This window comes from Sinocyclocheilus rhinocerous, unplaced genomic scaffold, assembly GCF_001515625.1.
Source record: "Sinocyclocheilus rhinocerous isolate Xijiao unplaced genomic scaffold, SAMN03320098_v1.1 scaffold853, whole genome shotgun sequence".
In the NCBI taxonomy this organism is placed as follows: domain Eukaryota; kingdom Metazoa; phylum Chordata; class Actinopteri; order Cypriniformes; family Cyprinidae; genus Sinocyclocheilus; species Sinocyclocheilus rhinocerous.
This window is the reverse complement of record NW_015627738.1, coordinates 2468255-2493798: the sequence shown is the minus strand read 5'-3', so window position 1 is coordinate 2493798 and position 25544 is coordinate 2468255. Positions and strand designations below refer to the sequence as shown.

The following is a 25544-nucleotide window of genomic DNA, read 5'->3' as shown; positions in this document are numbered from 1 at the left end:
ACTCTTAACTTTTATAAAGAATATCTCTTTGGATTTGAGACTTTAGTCGTTGCAACTTTACAGATCTTCTTTATGCACCAAGGGCTTGTAACACTCCAAAGAGAAAGGAAAAATTTAAATCGCATCATATGACCCCTTTAAGACTGCACCAGAAAGCCAGCTCCTTAACCTCCTGTCTGTAAGCAGACTCGTCTCCGTCCTTGATGAGGCCGATGACTGTAGTGTTGTCTGCAAACTTCAGGAGCTTGACAGAGGGAGAAGAGAAGTGGGGAGAGAACGCATCCCTGGGGGGCGCCAGTACTGATAGTGAGGGTCCTGGATGTGAGTTTCCCCAACCTCACTAGCTGCTGCCTGTCTGTCAGGAAGCTTGTGATCCACTGACAGATGGAGGTGGTAAACCTATAATGAAACCTATATAAATCTATTTATTAACTGAAAAAAATGAGTTGTTGTAGAAACAGTTCTCACTGAGAAATTGCTAGTAAATTTCACAAAGAAAACAGCAAGTAACATTATATGCATTATATGAGAAATTTTGAGATAGAAAAACTAAAATAGTATTTCCCTGTAAAATGTACTCCAATAATCTATCTATATAGATAGATTTTGTCTTCCTGTTTTGACAAGCATATATATATATATATATATATAATAAAAAAAAGGCAGATGAGATGCTGCAGTATTTTCTGTCTCTCTTGTCTGTGCAGACGGTGTCAGTAAGTTAAATCAGGAGTTTACGCTGCAGTGTTTGCTGAGGCTTTGTGTTTGCATGAGATATGGGAGCTGTCTTTGTGACTGCTCAATGCTCCATTTCTGCTGATTAGAATGTTAAACACAGCCATTGTTTCGTGCAGTCGCTGCACATAACTCAGAGTATCAAAGGTGCCTTCTAACAGGCATTGCCATAGAGACGGCTGAAGCTCGCGGTAAAAGTGGAAAGGGTCTCTGTTATGCGTGTGTTTTGGTTGATGGAAGAATGGGTTTACTATGGCAACAGACAGAAAAGGTGGAGGTGATGTATTAACCGATGATAACAGCACACACTCGAACGATGTTCTGATCTGCCTGCGGTGTGCTCTTAAACTACACTGCATGCATTAATCTTTCGTTTCTTTCTTTTAATTTGGAATAAAAAATCTGTTTTGTCAGGTAAACTAAAAATGTGATGCGTGTGGGTAACATCTGAATTAAAAAATTAATATTTTCTAATTCTGTTAATTACAATTTCTGTTGACCTTTTACATTTATGCAGTTTCATTAATTGTCAATTTCCTAAAAGCTAATATTTTTTTAAAGTTAACATTTTAATAGCTGGTATTTTTTTTTTGTAAATTTAGTTTAATTTTTAGTAATTTTATTATGTGTGTTTGTATGTGTTTTTTCAGGATAACTTGATAACTTGAAATTTTATTATCTTTTTCACACAATTCAGAAGAGATGAATTATAGAAACCAAGTCGTATGGACTACTTTTATGGTGTGTTTTTGTCATTTTTGTAACACTATGTAATGATATGAATGGTAACTTGTATAGAAAAGATCTGCTTTAAAAATTACCTTTAATTTAAATTTAATTTAATTTAATAATTACCTTTATAACAAAAAATAATGACACAATTTTCATTTTGGAATTAACTATTCTTTTAAGAGTTGGCTTAAAAGAATTTTAGTGGTTACATCGTTCAAATTCATGCATCATATAATGTTTCATTGTGACACGTGTCTTAACTCGTTATTGTTTTTTTCATTATCAGTGATATGATCCCCATTATATAAGTTGGCAGTTGTCCAATTCCTGTTGCTCATTTCCAACTTGGATGTGCTTAGATATTGTTCTACGATCCCTAGAGTCCAATAGAAATAAATAATTGCTCTTACAGAGCCAGGTTGGGGGGTAAATATTCATGCCTTGATTACAGAATGCATTGCCCTTTGGGTTTCCATGGATCAAACTTTAATTTCAACTAGCTGGATCAACAACAGCAATGGAGAAACCACCTGGGACACCACAAAACAAATTAACTTCAACCTTTAGTGTAAACTTCATGTCATGCTCTATTAATTTCTCCCGCTTTAAGGGCAATGTCATGAATAATGTATTAGCTCTCAGCACACAGACTCCATAGAGCCTTTCCACTGTCTGTTGGGAAGGATTATGGACAAATCAAACGCTGAGAATTCCAGCACTATGTGTCATTGAGTCCCAAGTGATTGATGTTCCTGCTGCAAAACATTCTGAAATTAAAGGAAGTGACAACATTGTCCTGCCCATCTCTTATAGCAGAGACAGGAGAGAGTCTGTCATATCTGCCCAAAGGAAACTTCATATTCTCCCAATCTGATTGGCACGTTATGTAAAATTCCTCTTGCAGCTCTTACAACAAGCTGCTGCTGCCAGTTTGAGGAAGGACACATTTCCTTCTCTGGCTTACTTCCAAGAGGAGAGAGTAAAACCTCATCACGAGTAGCGACTGTAACACTGAGTGCTGGGAGCGCAGATTAATGCAGCGTTGATTAATTTGTGGTTTACGGAAAGACTTCAGAGCTGCGTGAGCTTCATAGTTTCCCTCAGGCTCGGGCGCTACAAAAACACACCTTTCAACAGCAACATAAAAAACTTCCTCTTTCATTTAAAAAAGTGGAGACTGAGACTATTTGCGTTCACATTTTTTAATGTAATGCATTTTTGTAGAGAGGTGATTTTTGAGAGTCAGTTTCGTACCTTGAAGTTGGACTATAAAAAGCTATTTTCCCCGTAATAAAAAGCTGTAATTTGCACTATTATAAACTGTTCAGTTATAGTTCATTATATAGTATGAACTATATATAGTATACTATATATTATATGTAGTTCACTATAAAGGGGTATGTTGTCACATTATATAGAGTAAGTTGTCAAAATGTGAACACACACATGTAGGCCTATATGAAATATTTTTTTATAAAAGTAATAAAAATGACAAAAGCACAAAACATAATTACTAAAACTTTAGATAAAATTAATGCTAATGCCAAATATGAATAAACACTAAAACATTATATAAATAATACTGAAATTGCACTGCATTTTATGATGTCAGTTTCTAAAATTAATTTAATTTCAATTTATGTCGGTCAAAACTATGGTTAATGGCATAAAAAAGAATAAATAAATGTTTAATAGCCTATATTGCATTTTTTAACACTTGTAATGAAGAGTTATATTAATTTATTTTTATTTGAGTTTTAGTTTTAGTCATTTTAGTACTTCAACTAACATTTGGTTATTTGAGATTTTCTTTTCTTTAAGTTTTTCATCTAATATTTTTATTTTTATTTTATTTCAGCTTTATTTCAATTAATAAAAATGATTTTTAATAGTTTAACAATAACAGCAATGTTGTATTGCAATGTATACTTCACAAACGTTCATATTTATATTTATATTATTATTCTGATAATGATATTATATGCCTTTGTGACAACTAGCCCCAGTATTCCCTATATATTATGATTTGAGAAAGAACTGCTCATTGGAAATCTAGAGAGAATATGTATGTGATTTTAGACTGTGCAGAGCTAATGTTTTAAAGTGTGTTATCTACTAGTGGATGTGATAGAATGGAATGCGTAATATGTATCTTTTCAAATAATAAACATCTTTTCATTAAAAAAAATCCATTAATGGTTACAGTGTTATGGTCCCATGGTAGTTAGAGCTGAAAATGGAAGTGAGCCAAAATGACTGGTAATCATCAACATGAAGAGTAGACATCAGAGGCATTTAGCTTCAGCAGAGCAAAACACACCACCCTATCATTACCCAACAGACACCATAAAGATATTACTCCAAAAAGACCTCTAATTCACTGCTGTTCCACCAGCCAAGTGTAAACGCATATGCTTATTAGAGAAATGAAGTCAAGGTCTATTTTTAGAGTATGGTGCGTGTTTAAGTCAAAAAACACACAACTGTTCAGCGCTGTGCTGGGTGTTGGAGCGCACTGGCAGACTGTGAATCTATATAAAGCTGTCTAAGCGTATTCCTGTGTGGCGTTTGAAATGTGAGGCTATTAGTCGAGCGCCACATCTTGTGATTAAAATGACCTACTACTGTTAAAGGATGGTGAGAGAGCAGCGCTGCTGGACTACAGGGCACAATCACTGACAGTTCACACATCATTAACTCGGTCTAATGTCAGAAAACCCTGCCGAGAGGCCTTCACATGTGCTGTCATTTAAAAACAGCCAGTGTAGGCACTTAGTATAAAGCTAACACTGCTTTTAAATGACTATTTTTATAAAATTATTAAGCTTGTGGCATGTTGAATACAAAGCAAAATGATTTGGACTTGTATTTCATTTAGTCAAAAACAAGCAAAAATTTACCATAATGCACTTGCAGTGCAAGTCTATGAAGCAAAACATTGCAATAGAAGAGACTTTAAAATGTTTCAAAAATATAGTAACTTTTTTTCATGCTAAAATGTGATAAAATCACTAACTTTTTTTTATGCCTGTCAAGCCGCTAAAGTAACTCATAACCAGAAGTTCATCCACCTAGAACAGTAGTTCCACCACTAAAAGGATGATTTTGACTTTAAAGCTCGAATTATGCTTATTTTTGTACAGAGGAATTAATATAAGTGCTTTCACAAAATACTAGCAATGCATTTCTGCTTTTAGACCCTCTGAAATGTCCTGCCCCATAGACTTACATTTTAAGTTTGTTCTTATATAAAAAATGTTGTTGTTTTGTTTTGGTTTCTTTACAAGTCGAAATGATTATGTGGTTATCGCCAGCATGCCATTTAGTACCCAAACATTTATTTTAATATAACAATTATTTATATTTATAGGTACACTACTGTTCAAAAGTTTGGGGTCTGGACTTTTTATTATTTTTGCAAGAAGACTTTTATGCTCGCCAAGGCTGCATTTATTGTGAAATAATATTACAACTTCAAATAACTGTTTTCTATTTGAATATATCTTAAAATACAATTTATTTCTGTGATGCAAAGCTGAATTTTCAGCAGCCATTACTCCAGTCTTCAGTGTCACACGATCCTTTAGATATCATTCCAATATGTTCAAAAGAACAGCATTTATTTAAAATAGAAATTTTGTGTGACATTATAAATGTCATTATTGTCCTTTTTGATTAATTTGATGTGTATAAAGGTATTTATTTTTAAATAAGTAAATATCTTGCTTACCTGAAACTTTTGCTCGATAAAGATATTAATTTTTTATAATAAACAAAACAAAACAAAAAACCTTTGAATGGTTTCTGGTTAACGCACACCTGACTCTAAATCAGTTTGAGTAGTAGTAGTGAGGGTTGATTGGCTGTTGATCTCCAGTTCCTCTTTGACGTGGCCCTTTTCCTGCCTCATTCAGACTAATGTGGTGATCATTATTAGCAGCTGTGCTGGGGGAATATAAAGCCTGGATGTTTGTGTTGTTATTTGCTGTCAGGCTGTTTGCGATAGAGTAAAGCAATAATCCCCAAGAAGCTGTTATAAATTCACTGTAAACCGCGGCTTCACGGGGCTTATTGCTTTTATAAAACGGTTATTCCATATACGTAGTAAGGTTTCACAAAATAAAACAGAGCAAATAAAGTGTAATGATATTAATAAAAACATTATTCTTCCGCTAAACAATGTAGTTCCTCAGAAGCGGTTGTGGTTCCAACAAAGTGGTTGCCGAGCAACACACAAATGTAAACAACTTGGCTCAACCAATCAGAATCAAGGACCGGAACTATCCGTTTTATAATTAACTGTAATTTCTCTTTTTAATTTATTATCTTCTCCTCTCTGCAGTAATACAATTTTACCACTTTGTTTATGTCCTCTTCTTCTAATTTGGTTTTATTCTCTTGATTTTTATTTATTGGAGTCCTGTTTCACTACTCAGTTGGTGTTATGATTCACAAAATCTGAGAATTTTTTGTTTTCTTTAATCTTCTCGTGTTGTGTCCCATCTGGGTCGTAACAATCCGACTTCTACGTCTCAATGAAAAGGAACTCATTAGAAAGGCATTTGATTTTTGACAGCCCAATATGCACTCAAAAAAGCAAGCAATGTGGCAGATTAACTTTTTATTCCCCAATGACAAATCTTCCCCTCTGAGTGTCACACTGAAGGGCCGGCTGCCGCTGACCTTTAAAAGTGTGACGATTCTCTATGCATTTAAAAAGCTCTCAGACAGTGTGGAAAAGCAATTCTGTCTAATCACCTGCTTTAGTGACAGCTCGTGATAGAGACTGGCAGGCACATCCAGAATATGCCCCCCTCGGCAGAAATCGCATTCCGCGGGGGCCCCCCTGGACCACAGGGCCCCATGCAATTGCGTGGTTTGCGTTATGTCAAGTCAAGTCAAGTCACCTTTATTTATGTAGCGCTTTTAACAATACAGATTGTGTCAAAGCAACTTTACAGTATTAAATAGGCAAATAGTGTGTCAATAATGCAAAATGACAATAGTAAACACTCGTACACTCGACAATAGTAAACAATAGTAATGCCTAAACATGCTACTGTGTGCATGGCATGTTTGGAAAATCTTATACTATTCCTGCGGTATGCTGGGCATCCACTGCAAATGTTTCAATAGCCATTGGCTCTTACAACCCCAAAACTATACAACCTAGATTCTGCCATCTTTGCTTTATGGGCTCTCCACCCGCTATAAGAACATCTCTAGAGTAGATGAGAAAAAAACACAAGTGTATTTCATGTTTCAAGGCAAGACACTAGTTTTGGGCTTTTTTGCTTCCATAACATGTCTTTTCTTAAGTCTAGTGTAAAGAAAACTATTTATATTTGGATATTTATATTTACCTCTGTCTATATTTGTGTCTGTAGATTTCAAATACAATTTTTTTAAAGGCTGTTTTCTTAAAACTATTTTTTTTCTCCTGCACTGAACCAGAAATTTCCGCTTCAGTAGGACTTACAGTAGCACTCTTATAGTTTTATTCCTATCTATATTCTGAAGTTTTTTTTACACAGGAGTTTGTTCATATATACCTGTTTTTATACATTTTATTCCTAAAACATGGTGCAAATGTATTTTTTAATGGCTGTTGACAGTATTTTCTGATTTATGGAGCAATAAATAGAGAGATCCAAAATCCCTTCTGTAAAACCCTCTGAATCAAGTCAAGTCACCTTTGTTTAAATAACGCTTCATACAATACATATTGCGTCAAAGCAGCTTTACAGTGTTAAACAGGAAAATAGTGTGTTTATTTTTTTTATCAGTTCATCGATTCAGTGTTGTCATCATCCAGCTCCATTCAGTTAAAATTGTATCTATGCAATCAAGTTGACAGTATTGCCAGAAATAAAGTGTCCCCAACTAAGCAAGCCAAAGGCGACAGTGGAAAGGAAGCATAAATCCATTGGTGAGAGAAATGGAGAAAAAAGTCATCATTAGTCATCAAAAGGTCATCAAGAATCATTCGACTGTGGAGGTACAGTTATATATATTTTTTACCCTATTCACCTGGGGTGTGTTGCTTAAAGAGCTCTCCAAAAATAACTGCAATCATCTTCTATAATATGCTAATACAATACAAGGCTTGAATGACTGTGTAGTGAGTAAGCCAAAAGCAATATCAACTGTGATTTTTACCAGCATTTATGCAATCAGACTGTCAAATGTAAATACATTTTTGCACAAAATTTCATCAAAATACTAAATAACTCTTTTTTTTCTGATTAATTAAACATGCATGTGTCAACAATTTTAGCAAACTGCTATCTGCTGCATAGTTTACTACTTCACATACTGCTACTATTAAAAAATGCTAGTATTGTATTCTGAACACAGTACAAGGGTTTTGTTTAAAAGGTTCTTGATGAAATAACACCTTCACATCCTTGGAAATCATGGAAGGCAGCATCTTTATTGAACGTAGTTCCTTTTTGTTGCAACCCTTAAATCAATCCCCCGCAGGCGTCATCTTTATATCAGGAGATTATTTGCTGTTCAGTCAAAGTAATCACCACCGCAGGTACAGATATAGATAAAAACACTTTTAGCTTGCAGCACTCCATATGGCAACATAAATTATTAACAGCACACACACACATGTACTCTTGACAAAAGCACAGCATTAGATCCGTGTTATTACTTGCAGGTTGTGTGAGTGTTGATGTAGATATGACATATTAGTACCTGGTGGCTAATCAAAAAATACTGAACTAAATTTAGTCACATTTCAAGCTGCCATGAAAGGAAAAATCAACTCAAATAAGATGAATTCCAAGATGACAAATATTTGGATTCTGTTTCATAGGTTTGCCAATTTAACAGGTATTTTATGAGTTTAAATTATTAAAAAAGTGATTTTTATTACTTTAAAATGAATATATACATTTTTAAACATTAAAATAATTTTTTATTTATTTACTGAAGTAGACGAATGAGACAATACAGTAAGAGTATGGAGCTATAAAATATATGTGGATTGTAAATTTCACATCATTTGGTAGAAAAATTATGAATATTAGAAATATACAGTAAATTAGCTCATATTGAGATTGTGGCAAAGCTGAGCACAGTTTGAGACATTGTTGAGGTCTCTTCTGAAGCTCAATGAGAGATGACTGAGATCTTTTTCTCGGGAGAAGAGACCTCAAGTTTCTTTCCATTGAATTCCATGGCTAGAAACAACTGAGATATTAAGGCGATCTCACTCATGATTTTCCTTACAGGTTTACGACGACAAGGGCTGCATCTGAAATCACATATTACCTCCCATGAGACCACAAAGGAGGATTTGTGAAAAGCAGTGAAGCAACGCAGCTGAAATTGGTAGGTCACATGACAATAACACCATGATGAATCCGGATTTCATTTATACTATACAGAACATACTTTTTTAATGTTTGCGAAGTAATAACTTATTCAAAGAGGGCAACAGTTCAAAGAAGAAGTGTGCTGGGTGTGTGGGGTCCAGAGTGATTTTATCAGCCCTTTTCCTCACTCTGGAGGTGTAAAGTTCTTGGCACAGGGGCACCAATATGTCCTGATGATTCTCCTGAAGTTCACAATCATCTCCACTGTTTTGAGCGTGTTGAGCTCCAGGTTGTTGTGACTGCACCAGACAGCCAGCTGCTCGACCTCTTGTCTGTAAGCAGACTCCTCACCGTCCTGGATGAGGCCGATGGCTATGGTGTCGCCCGCAAACTTCAGGAGCCTGACAGAGGGGTGTTTAGAGGTGCAGTCATTTGTGTACAGGCCCTGAATGTGCATACCATCCTCTGAGATTGTGTGCTGAGATTTATGAGAATCACAGATGTGCAGTAGACTAAAGCAAATGCAGTGTACTCAAATTAATGGCCATTTAGTTACTTGGCAACACAAGACAAAGAAACATACAGCAAATATGAATTTACATATGTGTCAGCTATTAAAGGGCAACTATAACTGTAAAGTAATGGCTTCTCTACATAATGATGCAATTATATTTCACCTGTCATAATTCATCTTATTGAACACAGTTGCCAGCAGGAAACAGTATTATCATTCACAAATGAAAAACTTGTGGCAGAAGCTATGAATAGAAGTGGCAAATATTCATATATTACAACTATCAGATTACAGCCTCATATTGCATACACGGTAATAATGACATTTCCATAATATATATATATATATAATTTGATATTGTGGTCACGTAAAGCTGAAACTTAGTGTCAGCCAAATTTCACAGGCGAATATTTGACCCCGGGTGACTATACCAGCAAATGCTAAGTTAATTGTGTTTAACTCTCTGACGACAAACAGTATTGGAATATAAATTTAGCTTTTTGTCCTCGAAGTGACAGTCTTGGCTGTCAATGCCGGATTAAATTCTCTCAGATAATTATATGGCAAAAAAATAACCTGAGATGCGGGGTTGGCATGGTAACATTAACCGCAATTCATTGCTATACATGAAATTGGACTGGTTTTATCACATTAAATACCTGTAATTTAAAATCTTCGAATAACACATTCCAGCGCTCAAAGTTAAAATGCAGGCATGTTTAAATTTTTTCTTTTTAAAGGGGTCATACTAAGTATAAGTTTAGCTCAGATATATTTTCATTCGCCGAACACTCACTCTCTCTGACTGAGTGCATCAGAGTTTCACTCTCCGCCAACTCTCCGCCAAGCGATCTGTGCTGTTTTTCAGTTCATCTGAATGGATGTGCAACGCACCTGTATTTAACGTCCCGTAAACTCTACTGTGAAGGCACACGACTCGCCGTCGCTTTGTTTCACACACACAGAGAGAGCAGCTCACCTCGCTTTTTCAGACCGATGAGTTTTGTAAAAATCGACGCGTTTCAGAAAGGCGGGGCATAGAGGAGAAACAATAATGTACAGTATGTGGAAAATAATGTGTTTTTTGAACCTTAAACCGCATAAAAACATTTCATTACACCAAATACACAAAATAATGTTCTTTTTAGCAGCATCCTAATGCATCCAGCATATGACCCCTTTAATATAGTATGTACGTGTTGATATTCATTAAGGCTTCTGTTTTGAGTAAAAGGTAACCTCTGAGGCGTTTGTGGTAAATTTGTTTGTACTTACATATTGTAGGCTATTAAAGTTGTCCTGTTTTCAGACAGACAGACAGACAGACAGACAGACAGATAGATAGAGAGACAGACAGACAGACAGATAGATAGATAGATAGATAGATAGATAGACAGATATATAGATACTCACATTTTATGGTTTTTCAATGAAATAACTTCATTTTTCTTATCAGTTACTGTATGTACATTAGGAATTTTGTGATGAACTCCTTTGGCTTTTGCTTTACCACCTGTGTTTTTAAGGTGGTTGTCACAGCACATTATAAAGGTAAAAAGAAAAAGAAAAAACAGCCAAAACAGATTTTAGTAATAAACAATACAATTCTTCTTTACCTTAAATTTCACTGATTCACTGGGCATATTGCAGTGATGCTCTAAAAAAATTTTTTTCAAAGAATCCCTCAGAAAGCACTTTATCCTTGTCAGTGTGTAGTATGACTGGTTCAGAATGTCCTCTGAAACCATTTGTGATGCACAGATACTCTCCGTTACTCTATTTTGTGACATTACTGTACTGATGTCGTCATCCTCTTGTGTACAGCCTATTCAATACAGACTCTACAGCAACGCACTTAACAGACAAACAGTTGCCTGATTACAAGGACAAAATAGCTGCCCCTTTAAAAGCTGTTTGAAAGAGCTGATTATTTTATCTAAAGACAAAACTGCTGAAAAAAATCTGAGATGATTCATGTAGGCAGGTATTTCAGTCCATTGCTCGTGATGGATGTGATGTGAGGTTTGTGTTCAAATGCGCCTGAACGAGGCTGCGGTGAGTCTGTTAATTCAGCAAACACACTCCATCTAGGGAGAGATATTTTGAGAATTTCAATCAGCAAGGTCGTACCTTCATTTACTGTAATGAGTGATTTTCCACCCATCTGTGAGAGGCCAGCACTGTGTGGGTTAATTAGCTGGATCCATCATGGCTAATGAATTGGAAAAGTGAAACACATTGACCCAAAATCTGTAGCATTGAATTTCATCCAACGAGTCATGGAGAAATTGCTTATCAAATCTAATGCATAATTAAAGTACATGTTTTGCACCAAAATGCAGCAGATCTCATTCAATAATTAATGGAGACTTTCTGGCAAGCGATAAGATAATTCCCAACCTCTCTGGAGGATGTTATAAGACAGTGGGTTTAACAACACTCCAGATGTGGTTTTGATATAGACACGTCTTAATTTGTCTTAACAAGCTTGAGATTTAATACTTTTCTGCCCCTTGGCAACGATCTAAGTAAAAGATTGTTTTCTAAGATTAAGTCAGTGAAATTGATCAGATTGTTATGGAACCACAGCAATACAGTTTGGGAATATTGTCTTTGACAATATGCTTTGTTTCAACTCTCAATGCTTGCATTCTGCAGTGCATGTAAAATGCATCATGACTCTCCTGCCAACAAGATTTGGGTTCTTGTTGCTACAAAATGACTATTCTTCACTGGAAGAATGAGATATACTTCACAGCTCTCACATACACATTGATTTGAATGTTGCAATTGCAATAAGAGTCCACAAAGTCATGCTATCCAAGTAATCATCTCCAAATCAACATGTAATGCATGTTCTTTAGACACAGTTCTTCAATTTTTAATGGTATTAAATTTTGAAAATGGGAGATTGGGAGGCAAGTTTAAGAAAATAATAGATGGGATATATGAAGAAAACAAATGCATAAGGAAAAAAATAATCAATGGCTATAGGAAGAATTTACAGGTGTAGTTACAGGCTTTCACAGCCATTGAGCTGAAATTAGTATGAAAAGTGTTTTAGCATGCATTATAGAATCAGAATATAGATGATACATTACACTGTGCCCAGGGCGTGAAAGTAATATCCTTTTCATACCTGCCTAATGAAGTGTTGAATTTATTAATTTAATCAGCATGAAAACCCAGGCATGCCAATTTGAAAGGGTGATCCATAAAAGTATGGATAGGGAGCCGGATGAGAAATTTACCTGGGAATAACATGGTGTGTTCTGAAATAATGAACACTCTGTAATTGTCTTTCCATAAAACTTGGATGTGAAATATCTAGATCGACTGCTGTAAGATCGACTGCTGTAAATGCTGTATCATTTACATACAGCATTTCAAAGGAGGTTTGACTTCTCCAATTATCACAGTTGAACCGTGCTCTCAGTTAATTGCTGCTCCCGTGTGGCCATCAGTGAAAACAACCACAGAAATGGTGTAAACCATCACAGAAATGGTGTAAACCAGGGGTGTCCAAACTCGGTCCTGGAGGGCCGGTGTCCCACAGAGTTTAGCTCCAACCCCAATTAAACACACCTGAACCAGCTAATCAAGCTCTTACTAGGCATACTAGGAACTTCCCAGCAGGTGTGTTGAGGCAAGTTGGAGCTAAACTCTGCAGGACACCGGCTCTCCAGGACCGAGTTTGGGTACCCCTGGTGTAAACTAAGTAATTATTTTTGAAGGAAATCCCTGAATCTTTGTGTTGGACCATGCTATCGTGACTATGAATTATTTTACACACCAGCCCAAACTCTCACTTGTGGAACACGCAATAGTTGCGCTCTGTTAAAGGAATATTTCGACCCTCGTGTCGATCAAAGCCTGTATGGAAAAGAACAGCTCAGAGATGATGCAAAACCTCTTAAGTAAGTCATGCAGTTTGGAATGACATGAGGCTGAAAAAAATTATGGCAGTGTTTTCAACTCTTCTTTTAACAACACACAGTCGGCTTCCGTGTCCTTTGAGACTCACAGGATGCCGACTTGAAAGGCAAGAGTGACAGAAAGATTGGTTTTCAGTCTCCAAAATGTGAACACTGCAGGCCAGCTGGGATATCACGAAGCCAGTTTTATTAGAAACAAAACATACAATACTGCTAGAAATGGCTCATAAATATCAGAGCTACAGACAGAAAGGCAGCTTACAAATTCTGCAAGTCTGTGTTTGGAACGGGGCATTCAACCCTGCGCTGAAACACAAACCATCAACGGCAACGAGACGAGAGATGCGCACAGGGTCTAAAAATAAGCCATTGTTCTGCGCTGTTGGCAAGAGGCGGCATTCGAGCTCTCATGCTTAATTGGCTACATTGGCACTGCTTTCACCTTCCTCGACTAGGCAAACAAAAGTATCTGCTGCAGGTGTGCTAAAACCAGCGAGTTTCCTCCCTCCTTTCAACATAAGTCTCATCACAGAGCTTCATACACATAAACATCAGATTCGAAGCAACATTTCAGGCAAAAAATGAATGTTCAGTCATTATTATTAACTCGCCCTCATGTTGTTCCAAACCCATATGCTGGCATTTTTGTCCGTAAAACACAAAGTGATAGCTTTTGAAGAATTTTTGTGGTTTTTGCCATATAGAGAAAAAGCATAATAAAAGTAATCAATAAGACATTTGCACTACATGCCAGGTTTCCTGAAGCCATACAATAGCTTTGTACAAGGAAATTTAAGATAATTCATGTCTAGTGCATTCAAAAATGGTGTGCAGAAGCAATCAACAACAGCATTGGCATCTCGTGGCTTATTGCTTAATTTAACTAAGATTATACAGGTCAGTGAATATTAATGACCTTTACTTTTGAATAATGGATATTAATGACCTTTAATAGTACATTTACTCTCCTAGTACATAGTACTTTAAACTCTCCTATAATCAAATAACATCTTAGACTAAATCATAAATGGTACATAAAAGCAGTTTGTATAGCAAACTACTGCAATGTGCCATTTTTTGTTTAAATTTTGGAGACAAATGTGGGCTAATAATGACTAAATGACTGAATAACGACAAAAAAAAAAACTGAAATGACTGAAAGCTAATGTATGGCTTCAGAAGACTTGGATATAAAGCATATGGACTATTTTTGTCTACATCATAATTTCAGTTTGTGTCCAGGTTCCAAAAAAAAATCAGCTTATGGGTTTGGAATAGCATGAGGGCGAGTACATAATTAATGAATTATAATTTTTGTGTGAACTTTTTTTTTTTTATTATGTTGCTACTTCACTCACATAGCAAAAGAAATTCATTCTGATTAAAACAGTAACAAATATCTTGTCCTGATGTATACTCAACATATAGTGTTTACCTTTTTTTCATAATTAATCATTAAAGAATGACATTTCCTTTCACGATTGACTCAATCTCTCTTTTCAAAGATCTAGGTTCAATATATGCATGATATGAATGGGGAAAACTTAGGGCAGTGCCAATGTGACCCTGCTGGCTGTGTGTTACTGAGAAAAAGACTGAGGCTCTCAGGCAGCACTGGACACTGCCAGCTTTTTCAGATGATCTATATACACACAGACATCTGTGAACGCACATCAGTTGACATCCATATTCACGAGCCAAGTGCACTTAAATGTTGGCTGCAACACACAGAATGATCTTTGATTTGTTATGCTGCTTGGTAACCATAAACCTCAGCCAAGCTAATGAACTATATTACTTGGCAGAAGAATTCCTTTTGTGTGTGTGTGTGTGTGTGTTTTCATTTTACTTTATTTTTATTATTACAATTAACCAATTGAACTGTTTGTTGAAAATTGGCATCTGTTGTTGCTATTCCATTAAAAAAAAAGAAAAAGAAACAATCCACCATGGTACTGTGATTTTTACTGTTCTGTTCCAAAACTTGAGCTGACACTGAGCTGCCTACCTAAACAGCAATTTAAGGCATCACTGGTACATTCCCAATGTGAAGGCTATGCCAAAAAGTAGGCAGAAGCGTAGTGCTGACTAAAATCTGACATTGAGAGGGCAATCGGAATCCAGCGATATTAGTAAAAATGAGATAAATATCTGTTATTAGTGTCTGTTTTTAATACATTTAATTAAATACCTAAAAGTATTGACAAATATCAAATCTTGATAAGCGCTGCCATTTCTGTTGCATATGGGAAACATCAAACGGCGAATGAAACAAAAGCATAACGAAGCCGCGCTACTTGTTTGAGCTACTTGTAGTGCAGCACAAGCAAACTGGTCCGAGCTCAGTTTACTCGGGAACCAGTGTTGATCTCGCGACACTGTTACTGCACAGTGCTGCGAGATCCAGTGAGAAGTGTTTCAACTCGCCGCAGAATGAATGGTTTCTGCGTGATCTAGTGAAAAGCATTCAAATTCTGCACAGAATTCTCTGTTTTAAACAGATCAAACAGCGCTGACGTAGAAAACCAGAAGTAGTCAGGATAACTTATAACCATGATGTTATGGCAGACAGTCAAATGTTATTAAATTATTCATTTCAGGATTTGTACAACCTTTTGAGAGAAGTTCAAGCACTTTTCAATGACTTTCAAGTATTTTACACAACTGTTTACAGCACTTTAAAGTAGAGACCTGCGCGGGACGGATTTTTCAGTCCCGCTCCCGCCCATTCCCGCAAGATTCTGTCCCACGCCCACCCGCTCCTGCAAAAATATATCTTATCTGGTCCCGCTCCCGCCCGCACCATTCATGTTTTATCCCGCTCCCGCCCGCAAAAAAGTAATCTATATAGATTGTTTTCAGTACACTGAAGAAATTTACATGAAATGGTTCTGTAACATCTCCTAAGCTCCACAACATCCCAGCAATCCCGCACACACACACACACGAGTCTCTTCCCGCCCGCACCCGCACTCGCCCATCAAGAGTTGTCCTGCGCCGCACCCTGTTGCGTTGGGTCCCGCGGGTCCCGCGGTACTCCCGCGGGAGTGCAGGTCTCTACTTTAAAGCTCTAAAAATGATCCAGTTTAAGTTTTTTTTAATGGGATTACCAAAATATACTTTTTGGTAAACAAACACTTCAAAACACTTAAAAAAAGATGTCGAATTACCACTCTAACCAGTAGATGCACTCTAACCAGTAGATGGCAGCAGAGGAGCACTTAATGGCTTATTAGTCATTCATTTTCATTTTTTTGCTTTATATATTGAGATTATAAAATCACTATTATAAAATAACAAATCATCAAGAAATCAGATTGTCAAAGTTTTGCACTTTTTTGTGTGTATGCAGAAAGAAAAGTCACAAAGTGCCTTGAAAAATGTTCTTCAATTTGCGACTGAATCACACAACTCCTTTTATAATCATTCAAGTTGATCAGTTCAGTATACTATAGAAGAATAATTGTACATTTAATAAAAGCAGTATATATATAAATTTTCCATTTAAAAATTAGATTTTACATGTTACTGTTGTTAATAAAAGTAAATGTTGTATGCTTCCCAACTCAAGTTCAGTGCTTTACTTTCAAATGTGTATTACCAAGAAATAAAAATTTTATTGCATATAATATTAGTAACTGCACTTATTATTGCAAACCCCCCACCCTTTCCATTGCAATGGAAAGGTTCCATGGATGCTAAAGGTTCTTCAAGAAACCATCAATGCCAACAAAGAACCTTTATTTTTATGTATGTGAAAGGTTTTGGGACAGAGCTCGTATTGCACAACATCTCATGGCTTATTGCTTTATTTCACTAAGATTATACAGGGCAGTGAATATTAATGACCTTTACTTAAGAATAAAAATATTGATGACATTTAATATTACTAAACTCTACTAAATCAGTGTAACCTGTTTAGTTTAGTGTGAGTGGCTCATAATTATTGAGGTCCTCTGTACCTGACTGCCGCCGTGCTCTGTGTCGATGTAGCGTGGCATGGGGAAACGAGTGTGCAGAAGCTCTTGGGCGTCATCCACAGGAGCCTGAAGCAGGTGGCGGAAGTTCTCATACTCAGGCATGTCCTGGTACCCGGCTTTACGCCACTGAGACACCGTCTACATGAGGGAAAACACAGTGCATCTATCAGAAGTCATCCAACAACATGCTAAATCTGAAAATTCATCTTGTTTACTAGTGCTAGTAAATGTGACTCTAAGGGAACATCTCACTCCATTTGTTTAGCATGTACTTCAGCGAGACACCTCCAATGTTTCATCAGAAAATGTCTGTCCTCTGAAACGCAGCCAAGTTTAAACTTGTTTCGGTGCAAAACTGGCTCTGATTTCATGTGCGCAGATTATTGAACAGTTCAGACCGAGACCAAGAAAGCAGACTGCATTCTTAATTATTGAAAAGATGAAAAAGACTTGGATTTAAACCAATGTCTACCCAGTCACATGGGAAAACAAACCACTGTGCAATCAGAAGGCAGAACATGCGCTGTGATTTTTACATCTTACCTCTCCATGGTAAATCACAATTTGGAAGAAGGTGTCCATGAGGAGGATGCGGTCAGGCAAGATACTGCTGCTGTCCAGCAACACAGGCTACAACAACAAGAAACAAAGCCCATGATTAGACTGTCACTGTCAATTAGATGCTTTGTTAAACATTTTTCCTAGAACTTCCCCCTTCTGGTCCCAGTGTCAGGGGAAAACAGTAAGTTACATAAATCCCTCCATTAAAAGCAGATTAGAAATACACACACGTAAGTTTGAGTTGCTCACTGCTACTGAAGAACAAGCACTACAGACCATCAGACCATTATGTAGAGTTTATACAACCCATTTGCCTGCTTGCGTTCTACCTCTATCTCTCAAAAAATTGTGAAAATACACACAACTTTCATGCATGAGTACAAATGGTACCTTTGTAAAAAGGTTTAAAGACAACAATAATATGAGCTTGAACGAAAATAAGAACAAAAGATCATAGCACACTAATTAAACAAAACACCGTTTAATCTGTTGTGTCAGGGGACATCAAGTGCACCGTCATTATGACACTGCAGTGCAGATTCAACACGAGTCATGACACATGATTTATTTTAAAGATTCATTAAGCTCATTAAAAAAAATCTATGAATACGGATATTTAATAAAAATTGTTAAGCTAGTTTCACTTTCTATGCACTAACTTTCAAAAGTTTGGGGTCAGTCATTTTTTTAATACAGTTATTCTGCAAGGACGTATTTAAAAGATCAAAGTAAAAAAATCTATTAAAAAATGTTTTAAATAAAATGAATGCTGTTCTTTTGAACTTTCTATTCATCAAAGAATCTTGAAAAAAATATTTTCAACATTGATCAGAGTAATAAATTACCAAATCAGCATATTAGAATGAGATTTTAAAGGATCATGTGACGCTGAAGACTATAGTAATGATGCTGAAAATTCATCTTTTCCATCACAGAAATGAATTACATTTTAAAATATGTCAAATGTATTTTAAATATAGAGATGGCTAAAGAAAGTTAATATACATTACATTTCTAACAATTTGGGGAAAATTTAAATTTCATGTGTTAAAAAACATGCCTGAATTTCTCTTTAGTGATCATGGTATCTTACATCTATAAAGTCCCTCACTGGTCAGTCAAACTAAGCAAACATTTAAATGCGCAGTGGGAGAAGGTCTGCATGTTTACCTCTGGTGGTCCATTGAATGAATACGCATACAGGATGGGCTGTACCATTATCAGAGACTGGGTCAGGTCCTGCCTCATGAACTGGTGCCTGTAATAGGTGCTTTCATCAGGACTGTTGTTGAACACTTGCAGGAATGGAGACCTCCTCAGATGGAACATAAACTGCCAAAAACAATGTCAAGATTTCATTTTCTCTTAGCTGTAAAGTGAGATTAAGTGTCGTCTCAAAGCATGAGACAAAAGGTACCTGAGGATACAATGAGAACGTCTCGGAGAAGCGGAATGAGTTGGGATCGTCTTTATGATAATCTCCAAATTTCTGGCACTGCAAATTAAAGAAAATAAAGAAATTATTGTGCATTCCTAATACTAAAGGACTGATTATACTAAGTAATATAGTGAAAGACCCAGCTGAAAGACTCACCAAGCGGATGAGCTGTCGGTCCAACCAGCGCAGAACATCCGGGCCCTCCTCTGTCTCAGCCCTATAGACGGCCAAGCGGGCCATGAGGATGGCAGCGGCCTCCTGGTCAAAAGATGCAGCGATGCTCTGGATCTGAGTCTGCGCATCAGCCCAGCTGAAGAGGAGGAAGAGGAGAGCGTTATAGCACAGTGACCTTCAAACACAAGCCTTAGCATCATCAGTCTGATTCACATTGATTCATCTTCACTGTCTGGATGCTAAAAAAGAAATCTAAAAGGTATATTAAAAAGCGACAACAAAGAGTCAAAGAGCTCTGAAATGATCCTTCAGGCACTTAAAACACTTCAAGTATGTTTGAAAGCTACAAGCAGCGCATTAGGCTTTGTCCAAGACTAAATGTACACTTTTGATGCGTATTGATTCTGACAAACAAATGCAATGTTCTAAAAGTGGAATCTTTTGATGTCTTCTTCGAGTTGTCATGGAAACTGTATGCAATTGTTAAGGATAACAAATGGAGGATGTACAAAGATGATGTCCAAACTTGAACGCATTTATGAAAGGAAGACTAAGGTCACGCTAAGAACAATCTACAATCACGATGATGTGTCGAAGGATTTTTCCCCTAGTTCCTTTTGCTAAGTATTCGGGTACTCAGATGGTTAGTGGACAAACTGGAAACTTTGTGGACTCTATCGGCTCTTGTGTCTCACAAAAGAAAATCTGTGACATTTATGGTTGAAATGCAGTAGAACAGAAGTTCTAAAGTACGATAGCCTTGCACTACCATTCTAAAAGTTTGGGGTTGGTAAGATATTTTAATGTTTTTGATAAAAGTCTCTTATGCTCACAAAGGCAGCATTTATTTGATCAAAAATACAATTTAAAATAACCATTTTCTGTTTTAATGATGTGAAATAATGTGACACCATCTTCAGTGTCACGATCCTTCAGAAATCATTCTAATATGCTGATTTGCTGCTCAAGAAATATTTCTTATATAATCAATGTTGAAAACGGTTGGACAGAGTACTTACTTCCTTGCAATTGTGGTCACTCTGATGCGCCTCTGCCCACTAGAATGCTGATATTGCGTCACGTACTGTATGGCTCCACGTCCACCCTGTGGGATAGGAGCGTTGTGCTGAGGAAAAGAAAAGACAGAACACTGCTCAATATTTTGTTCAACAATATTAAAGACAAACTCATCAAATGTCATTACAAAGATTTCATTACAAAGGGTTCCATTGAAACAGGTTTCCAAAACCTTCCCACCACCCTAGCACCAATCTGCTATTGTTCGGACAAACTAGCAAACGGAATAGTCTCACCCAGAGCCACACCATTAGTTGAGCATGACATTGGATCTCTAAAACCAATGAACAATTTTGGAAGCATTAGTAAAGCCACAGTGTCCCACTCCTCAAGAAGTCATCCAGTTAATAAAGATTTTTTGTTTTTGAAAGAAGTCTCTTAAGCTCACCAAGGCTGCATTTATTTGATCAAAAACAAGGTAATATTGCACAATATTATTACACTTCTATTTTAATATATTTTGAAATATTTATTCCTGTGTTGCCAAAGCTGAATTTTCAACCTTGGTGAGCATAAGAGACTTTTTTCAAAAACATAAAAAAAACGTAATTATTGCAAACTTTTGACCAGTAATGTAGTTGTCTTTACACATTATACTGGGATAGAAAGGATTTCCACTGTAGCACACATTTCTCTGAAATTTGAAGCTACAGTAAAAATCATGGCCCATAAATGCTCAACATGTCTATAAACTGACTGCAACTGTGGAGTAATTAGTAAGTTTTAATATTTATATTTGACTAAACAATTAAGTCCAGGTAAGGTACTGCAAATATGGCTTGTGCAAAAAACCTGTAATCCAAAAACTGTTTAATGCCCGTATGAAAGGACACATGTAACAGGATATAACTGATATAACTGGAAGGAAGGCTTAAGCTCTGGGTAAAGGCACTGAAGCCTTAATTAATGATTACGGATTAAACCGCATTAGGGTCATACTTCTTGCCAATTATACTAAAAAAACACTTGAGTACGAAACGGCTCATAAAGTCGGCAGCAGCCGCAACAGAGAGGATATTGAATCTCAAGCGTTGTGTTTGTAGAGCAGAGCAGCTCCAGCCTCCCAGTGCGCCCTGTGTCCACAGAAACTTGCTCTTTAAATGTTAGATGCTTTATTTACCTCACTACATGTGATTGTAGCCATTCGCATAGTTTTGCCTCTCAAGGCAGCAGGTTTGCCATTTTCGAACCGGCTGAGGCAGGTGCTGATAGTAAAGGCGGAGGGGGGGGTTTGACTAACGCTCCCCAAAGAGATCAGTGCTTGGTGAAGTGCAGTTGATCCTCTACTCCTAAAGATCAGCATGAGGTACACTCCTCCCATACAGCAACACCTTCCCTGGTGGTTTGGCACAGATAACGTGACCTCTTCTTTCCACAGCTTCCAGTGCGATCTCTGTTGTTGAATGAGCGTTTGTCTTCTTGTCTGTAAATGTAAACATGCAGTGGACGGCGGTGGTTTATGCGGCATTGATGATTGGTTCCAGCATCTGCTCCATGTTGGGGAACTTGGTATTACTGTTGGTGGTGTTACTCAACCGAAGCTTGCAAACGGACACCTGGGTTCTCACACTGAGCTTCTGCTTATGTGATCTGGCGTTGGGCATCTCCACCATCCCTTTCGGTATCCATAACAGCCTTTCCCAAGTCAAGAGCTACTCCAGCAAGAGCGCCACCTGCAAGGGCAGTGCCTTTCTGTTTTTGTTGCTCCAGCTTGCCTCAATCCATTCGCTCACCTGGGCGACTGTTGACAAGTTCACGGAGATCTGCTTCGCCCTCAGCTACCCCGTGATCTTCACAGCGTACAGGGCCAAAATCATCCTCGCAATGGTGTGGGTCTACAGCATCCTCACCGCGGCTCTGCCACTCTTTGGTTTTGGTAGTTACGTCTACAGCGAGACAAAGTTCCTCTGCGTTCCCAGCTTCAAACCGTCCTGTATTGCCTTCAACATGCTCTTCATGGTGGTGGGAATCATCATTCCCATTGTACTGATGTGCTCCATGTATGGATATATAGTGTATATAGCCAGGAACCAGGTGCGACGAGGGACGTTTGTTTGCAACCAAGACCATTGTTTCTACGTGCCAGCCAATAATTACTTCAAAAGCTCCATAGTAATGGTGACTACCATAGGTAAGCATAATTAAACCAGGGAGCATAAAGCCGCTTTATTATGTTTGATTTGCCACAGTGTTTTGGATCTTCAATAAGTGATTATCTTTCTGACATCATTTAGGTTTGATTAGGTACAATCATTTTCCCCTGACATATGGAGACTTGCTTACAAACAATACAAACACACAGAGCAACACCAGCATCCACATATAATATCATTGTTTGGGGTCGGTAAGATCTTTTACAAATGTTTTTGAAAAGCCTCTAATGCTTAACAAGGCTGAATTTCTTGAATCTCAAATATACAGTAAAAACAGCAATATTGTCATATATTATTGCAACTGAAAACAATTGTTTTCTATTATCTATATTATTGTTTTCTATTATCTATATTATTCTATATTATTTCTATTATTCTATTAATATATTTGAAAATGTAATTTATTCCTGTGATGCAAAGCTGAGGTAAGCATAATTAAACCAGGGAGCATAAAGCCGCTTTATTATGTTTGATTTGCCACAGTGTTTTGGATCTTCAATAAGTGATTATCTTTCTGACATCATTTAGGTTTGATTAGGTACAATCATTTTCCCCTGACATATGGAGACTTGCTTACAAACAATACAAACACACAGAGCAACACCAGCATCCACATATAATATCATTGTTTGGGGTCGGTAAGATCTTTTAAAAATGTTTTTGAAAAGCCTCTAATGCTTAACAAGGCTGAATTTCTTGAATCTCAAATATACAGTAAAAACAGCAATATTGTCATATATTATTGCAACTGAAAACAATTGTTTTCTATTATCTATATTATTGTTTTCTATTATCTATATTATTTCTATTATTCTATTAATATATTTGAAAATGTCATTTATTCCTGTGATGCAAAGCTGAATTTATTAGTCTTAAGTGTCACATGATCCTTCAGAAATCATTCTAATATGCTGATTTGCTGCTGATGGAAACCATGATACATTTTTTCAGGTTTCTTTGATGAATAGAATTTTCAAAAGAACAGCATTTATTTGAAATATAAATATTTTGTAACATTACATTACATTTACAGTCACTTTTGGTCAATTTAATGCACCCTTGCCGAATAAAAGTATTAATTTCTTAAAACAAATCTCACTAACCCCAAACTTTTGAATAGTAATGTACAGTAATACTATAATAATAATATAAAAAGATTATAAATTGCAAAGAAAACACACAATAAGTCAAAAGTTTAGACACACTTTGTTACTATATGTAACTCAATTTACGTTTCTCATGACCTTAAAACATTTCAAAATAAAGGTTTCAGCTTAAATGCTTCAAATTTTGGCAGACAAACATAAATTGTCTATGTATGAATTTCATTTAAAAACTATAAATTTAATTTATTTAATGGAAGAGTTGGACTGGAGATGAAGGAAAAGCAGCCAACAAGTGTCCTGCACACTACTTCAGTGCTGTTTAAAAGCAACCCACATGACGTTGGTGTGCAGAGCTGGAATCTACACAACGAAGAAGCTCAAAAATTAAGCTAAAAATAATAACATAATACCCATATTTCCATGTGTGCTATTTTAAAGTTTCAGCTTCTTCCCCATTATGGAAATAATAAAGAATGAGTAGTTGGGTCCAAACTTTTTACTGGTTATGCAAATCCGAGAATGTATAGAATAAAACTAATTATCGAGATTACAGTGGCCAAAGACATCAATCTGTGTGCATATGTAGACAAACGACTAACCAAAAGAATAATAAATTTGACTGCAAAATGAATTGCTGTGGATTGACTGTGATTTAACTAAATGTAATCAATTCAATTTAAAATTTGAATCGATTGACAACCTAATTATTTTAAATGTACAATGTTTATTCCTCTGTTTTTGGTGACTGAGAAAAAAACAGCAAGGGTCCAGGTAGATTATGGAAAAACTAATTAGCAAAATACATCACACATGCAACACAGCCTCCAGACGTCGATACTCCTCTTGAGCTAATGAAATAAGCTTGTTCAAAAAATATTTAACCACGTCATGTGATTTGTGCGTGTTGTTGACAGTGTGCCTGCTCATTTGCTGGCTGCCATACATCGTTATCTGCTTCTTTGAGACACTGACGGGAAAAGAGAGCCCGCAGCCTGCCTCGGCTGTTGCCACGTCGCTTGTACTCTTCACTTCAGCTCTTAACCCATGGATCAACTCCATGACTCAAACGTAAGCAACTAAGTACTCTATTTTGATTCTTATAAAGTATATCATGTGGAATTAAAGTAAAAAGGCAGACATGTTTCTTACAATGCAAAAAGGGCTGGGCTTTATGACGATATATTCAGTGTGACAACAGAAACACGTGTCAACCAGTAGAGATTCTCCTATACCATTTATATACCTATACCATTTTATATGTACTATACTGCTATATTGTCACACTCTGGTGGTAAAGCAACCTTGGAAAAACAGAAAGAATTACCTCAGATTTAAAATAATCTTTAAAATCATATTTTGCAAGGACTTCAGTTTGTGTCCACCAAAATGTGTAACAGCAGCACAACTCTTTTCAACATTGATGAAAATGTTTCTTGATCAGCATATTAGAATGATTTCTGAAGGATCATGTGACACTGAAGCCTGGAGTAATGATGCTGAAAATTCAGCTTTGCATCACAGGAATACAATTTTAAAATAAATTTAAACAGCCATTTAAAATTTTAACAATATTTCACAATATTACTGTTTTCTGTATTTTTGATCAAGTAAATGCAGCTTTGGCAAGACATATCTTATGCTTTCAAAGATATTTAAAAAAAATCTTACAGACCTCACTATGGTTTTCTAAATGATTATATAAACCATTTTATCGTTGAATTTCAAGGAAAAACAACTAATAAATAAATAAATAAATATATATATATACAGTGGGTACGGAAAGTATTCAGACCCCCTTAAATTTTTCACTC

General features: G+C 36.5%; 2 protein-coding genes and 1 long non-coding RNA gene across 3 annotated transcripts in view; 2 read left to right on the top strand and 1 right to left on the bottom strand.

Moving 5' to 3' along the window:
• The window catches only part of LOC107734390 (uncharacterized), a 9599-nt gene extending 2206 nt beyond the window's left edge, over positions 1-7393 (top strand). Inside the window, exons 2-3 of the long non-coding RNA XR_001639086.1 lie at positions 1880-1885; positions 7254-7393. This is a non-coding gene — a long non-coding RNA (uncharacterized LOC107734390). The remainder of the gene's footprint in view (positions 1-1879; positions 1886-7253) is intronic.
• A 1196-nt stretch (positions 7394-8589) lies between these two features.
• LOC107734238 (protein transport protein Sec23A-like) overlaps positions 8590-25544 on the bottom strand; it is a 28137-nt gene continuing 11182 nt past the window's right edge. The window contains exons 13-21 of the mRNA XM_016546148.1: positions 20417-20523; positions 19380-19533; positions 19203-19280; positions 18956-19117; positions 17768-17854; positions 17207-17362; positions 9147-9273; positions 8984-9059; positions 8590-8734 (exon numbers count right to left, since the gene is read on the bottom strand). Coding sequence (XP_016401634.1) covers positions 8590-8734; positions 8984-9059; positions 9147-9273; positions 17207-17362; positions 17768-17854; positions 18956-19117; positions 19203-19280; positions 19380-19533; positions 20417-20523 — 1092 coding nt within the window. The remainder of the gene's footprint in view (positions 8735-8983; positions 9060-9146; positions 9274-17206; positions 17363-17767; positions 17855-18955; positions 19118-19202; positions 19281-19379; positions 19534-20416; positions 20524-25544) is intronic.
• LOC107733924 (melanopsin-like) overlaps positions 22299-25544 on the top strand; it is a 4779-nt gene continuing 1533 nt past the window's right edge. Inside the window, exons 1-2 of the mRNA XM_016545779.1 lie at positions 22299-22605; positions 24648-24801. Coding sequence (XP_016401265.1) covers positions 22299-22605; positions 24648-24801 — 461 coding nt within the window. The remainder of the gene's footprint in view (positions 22606-24647; positions 24802-25544) is intronic.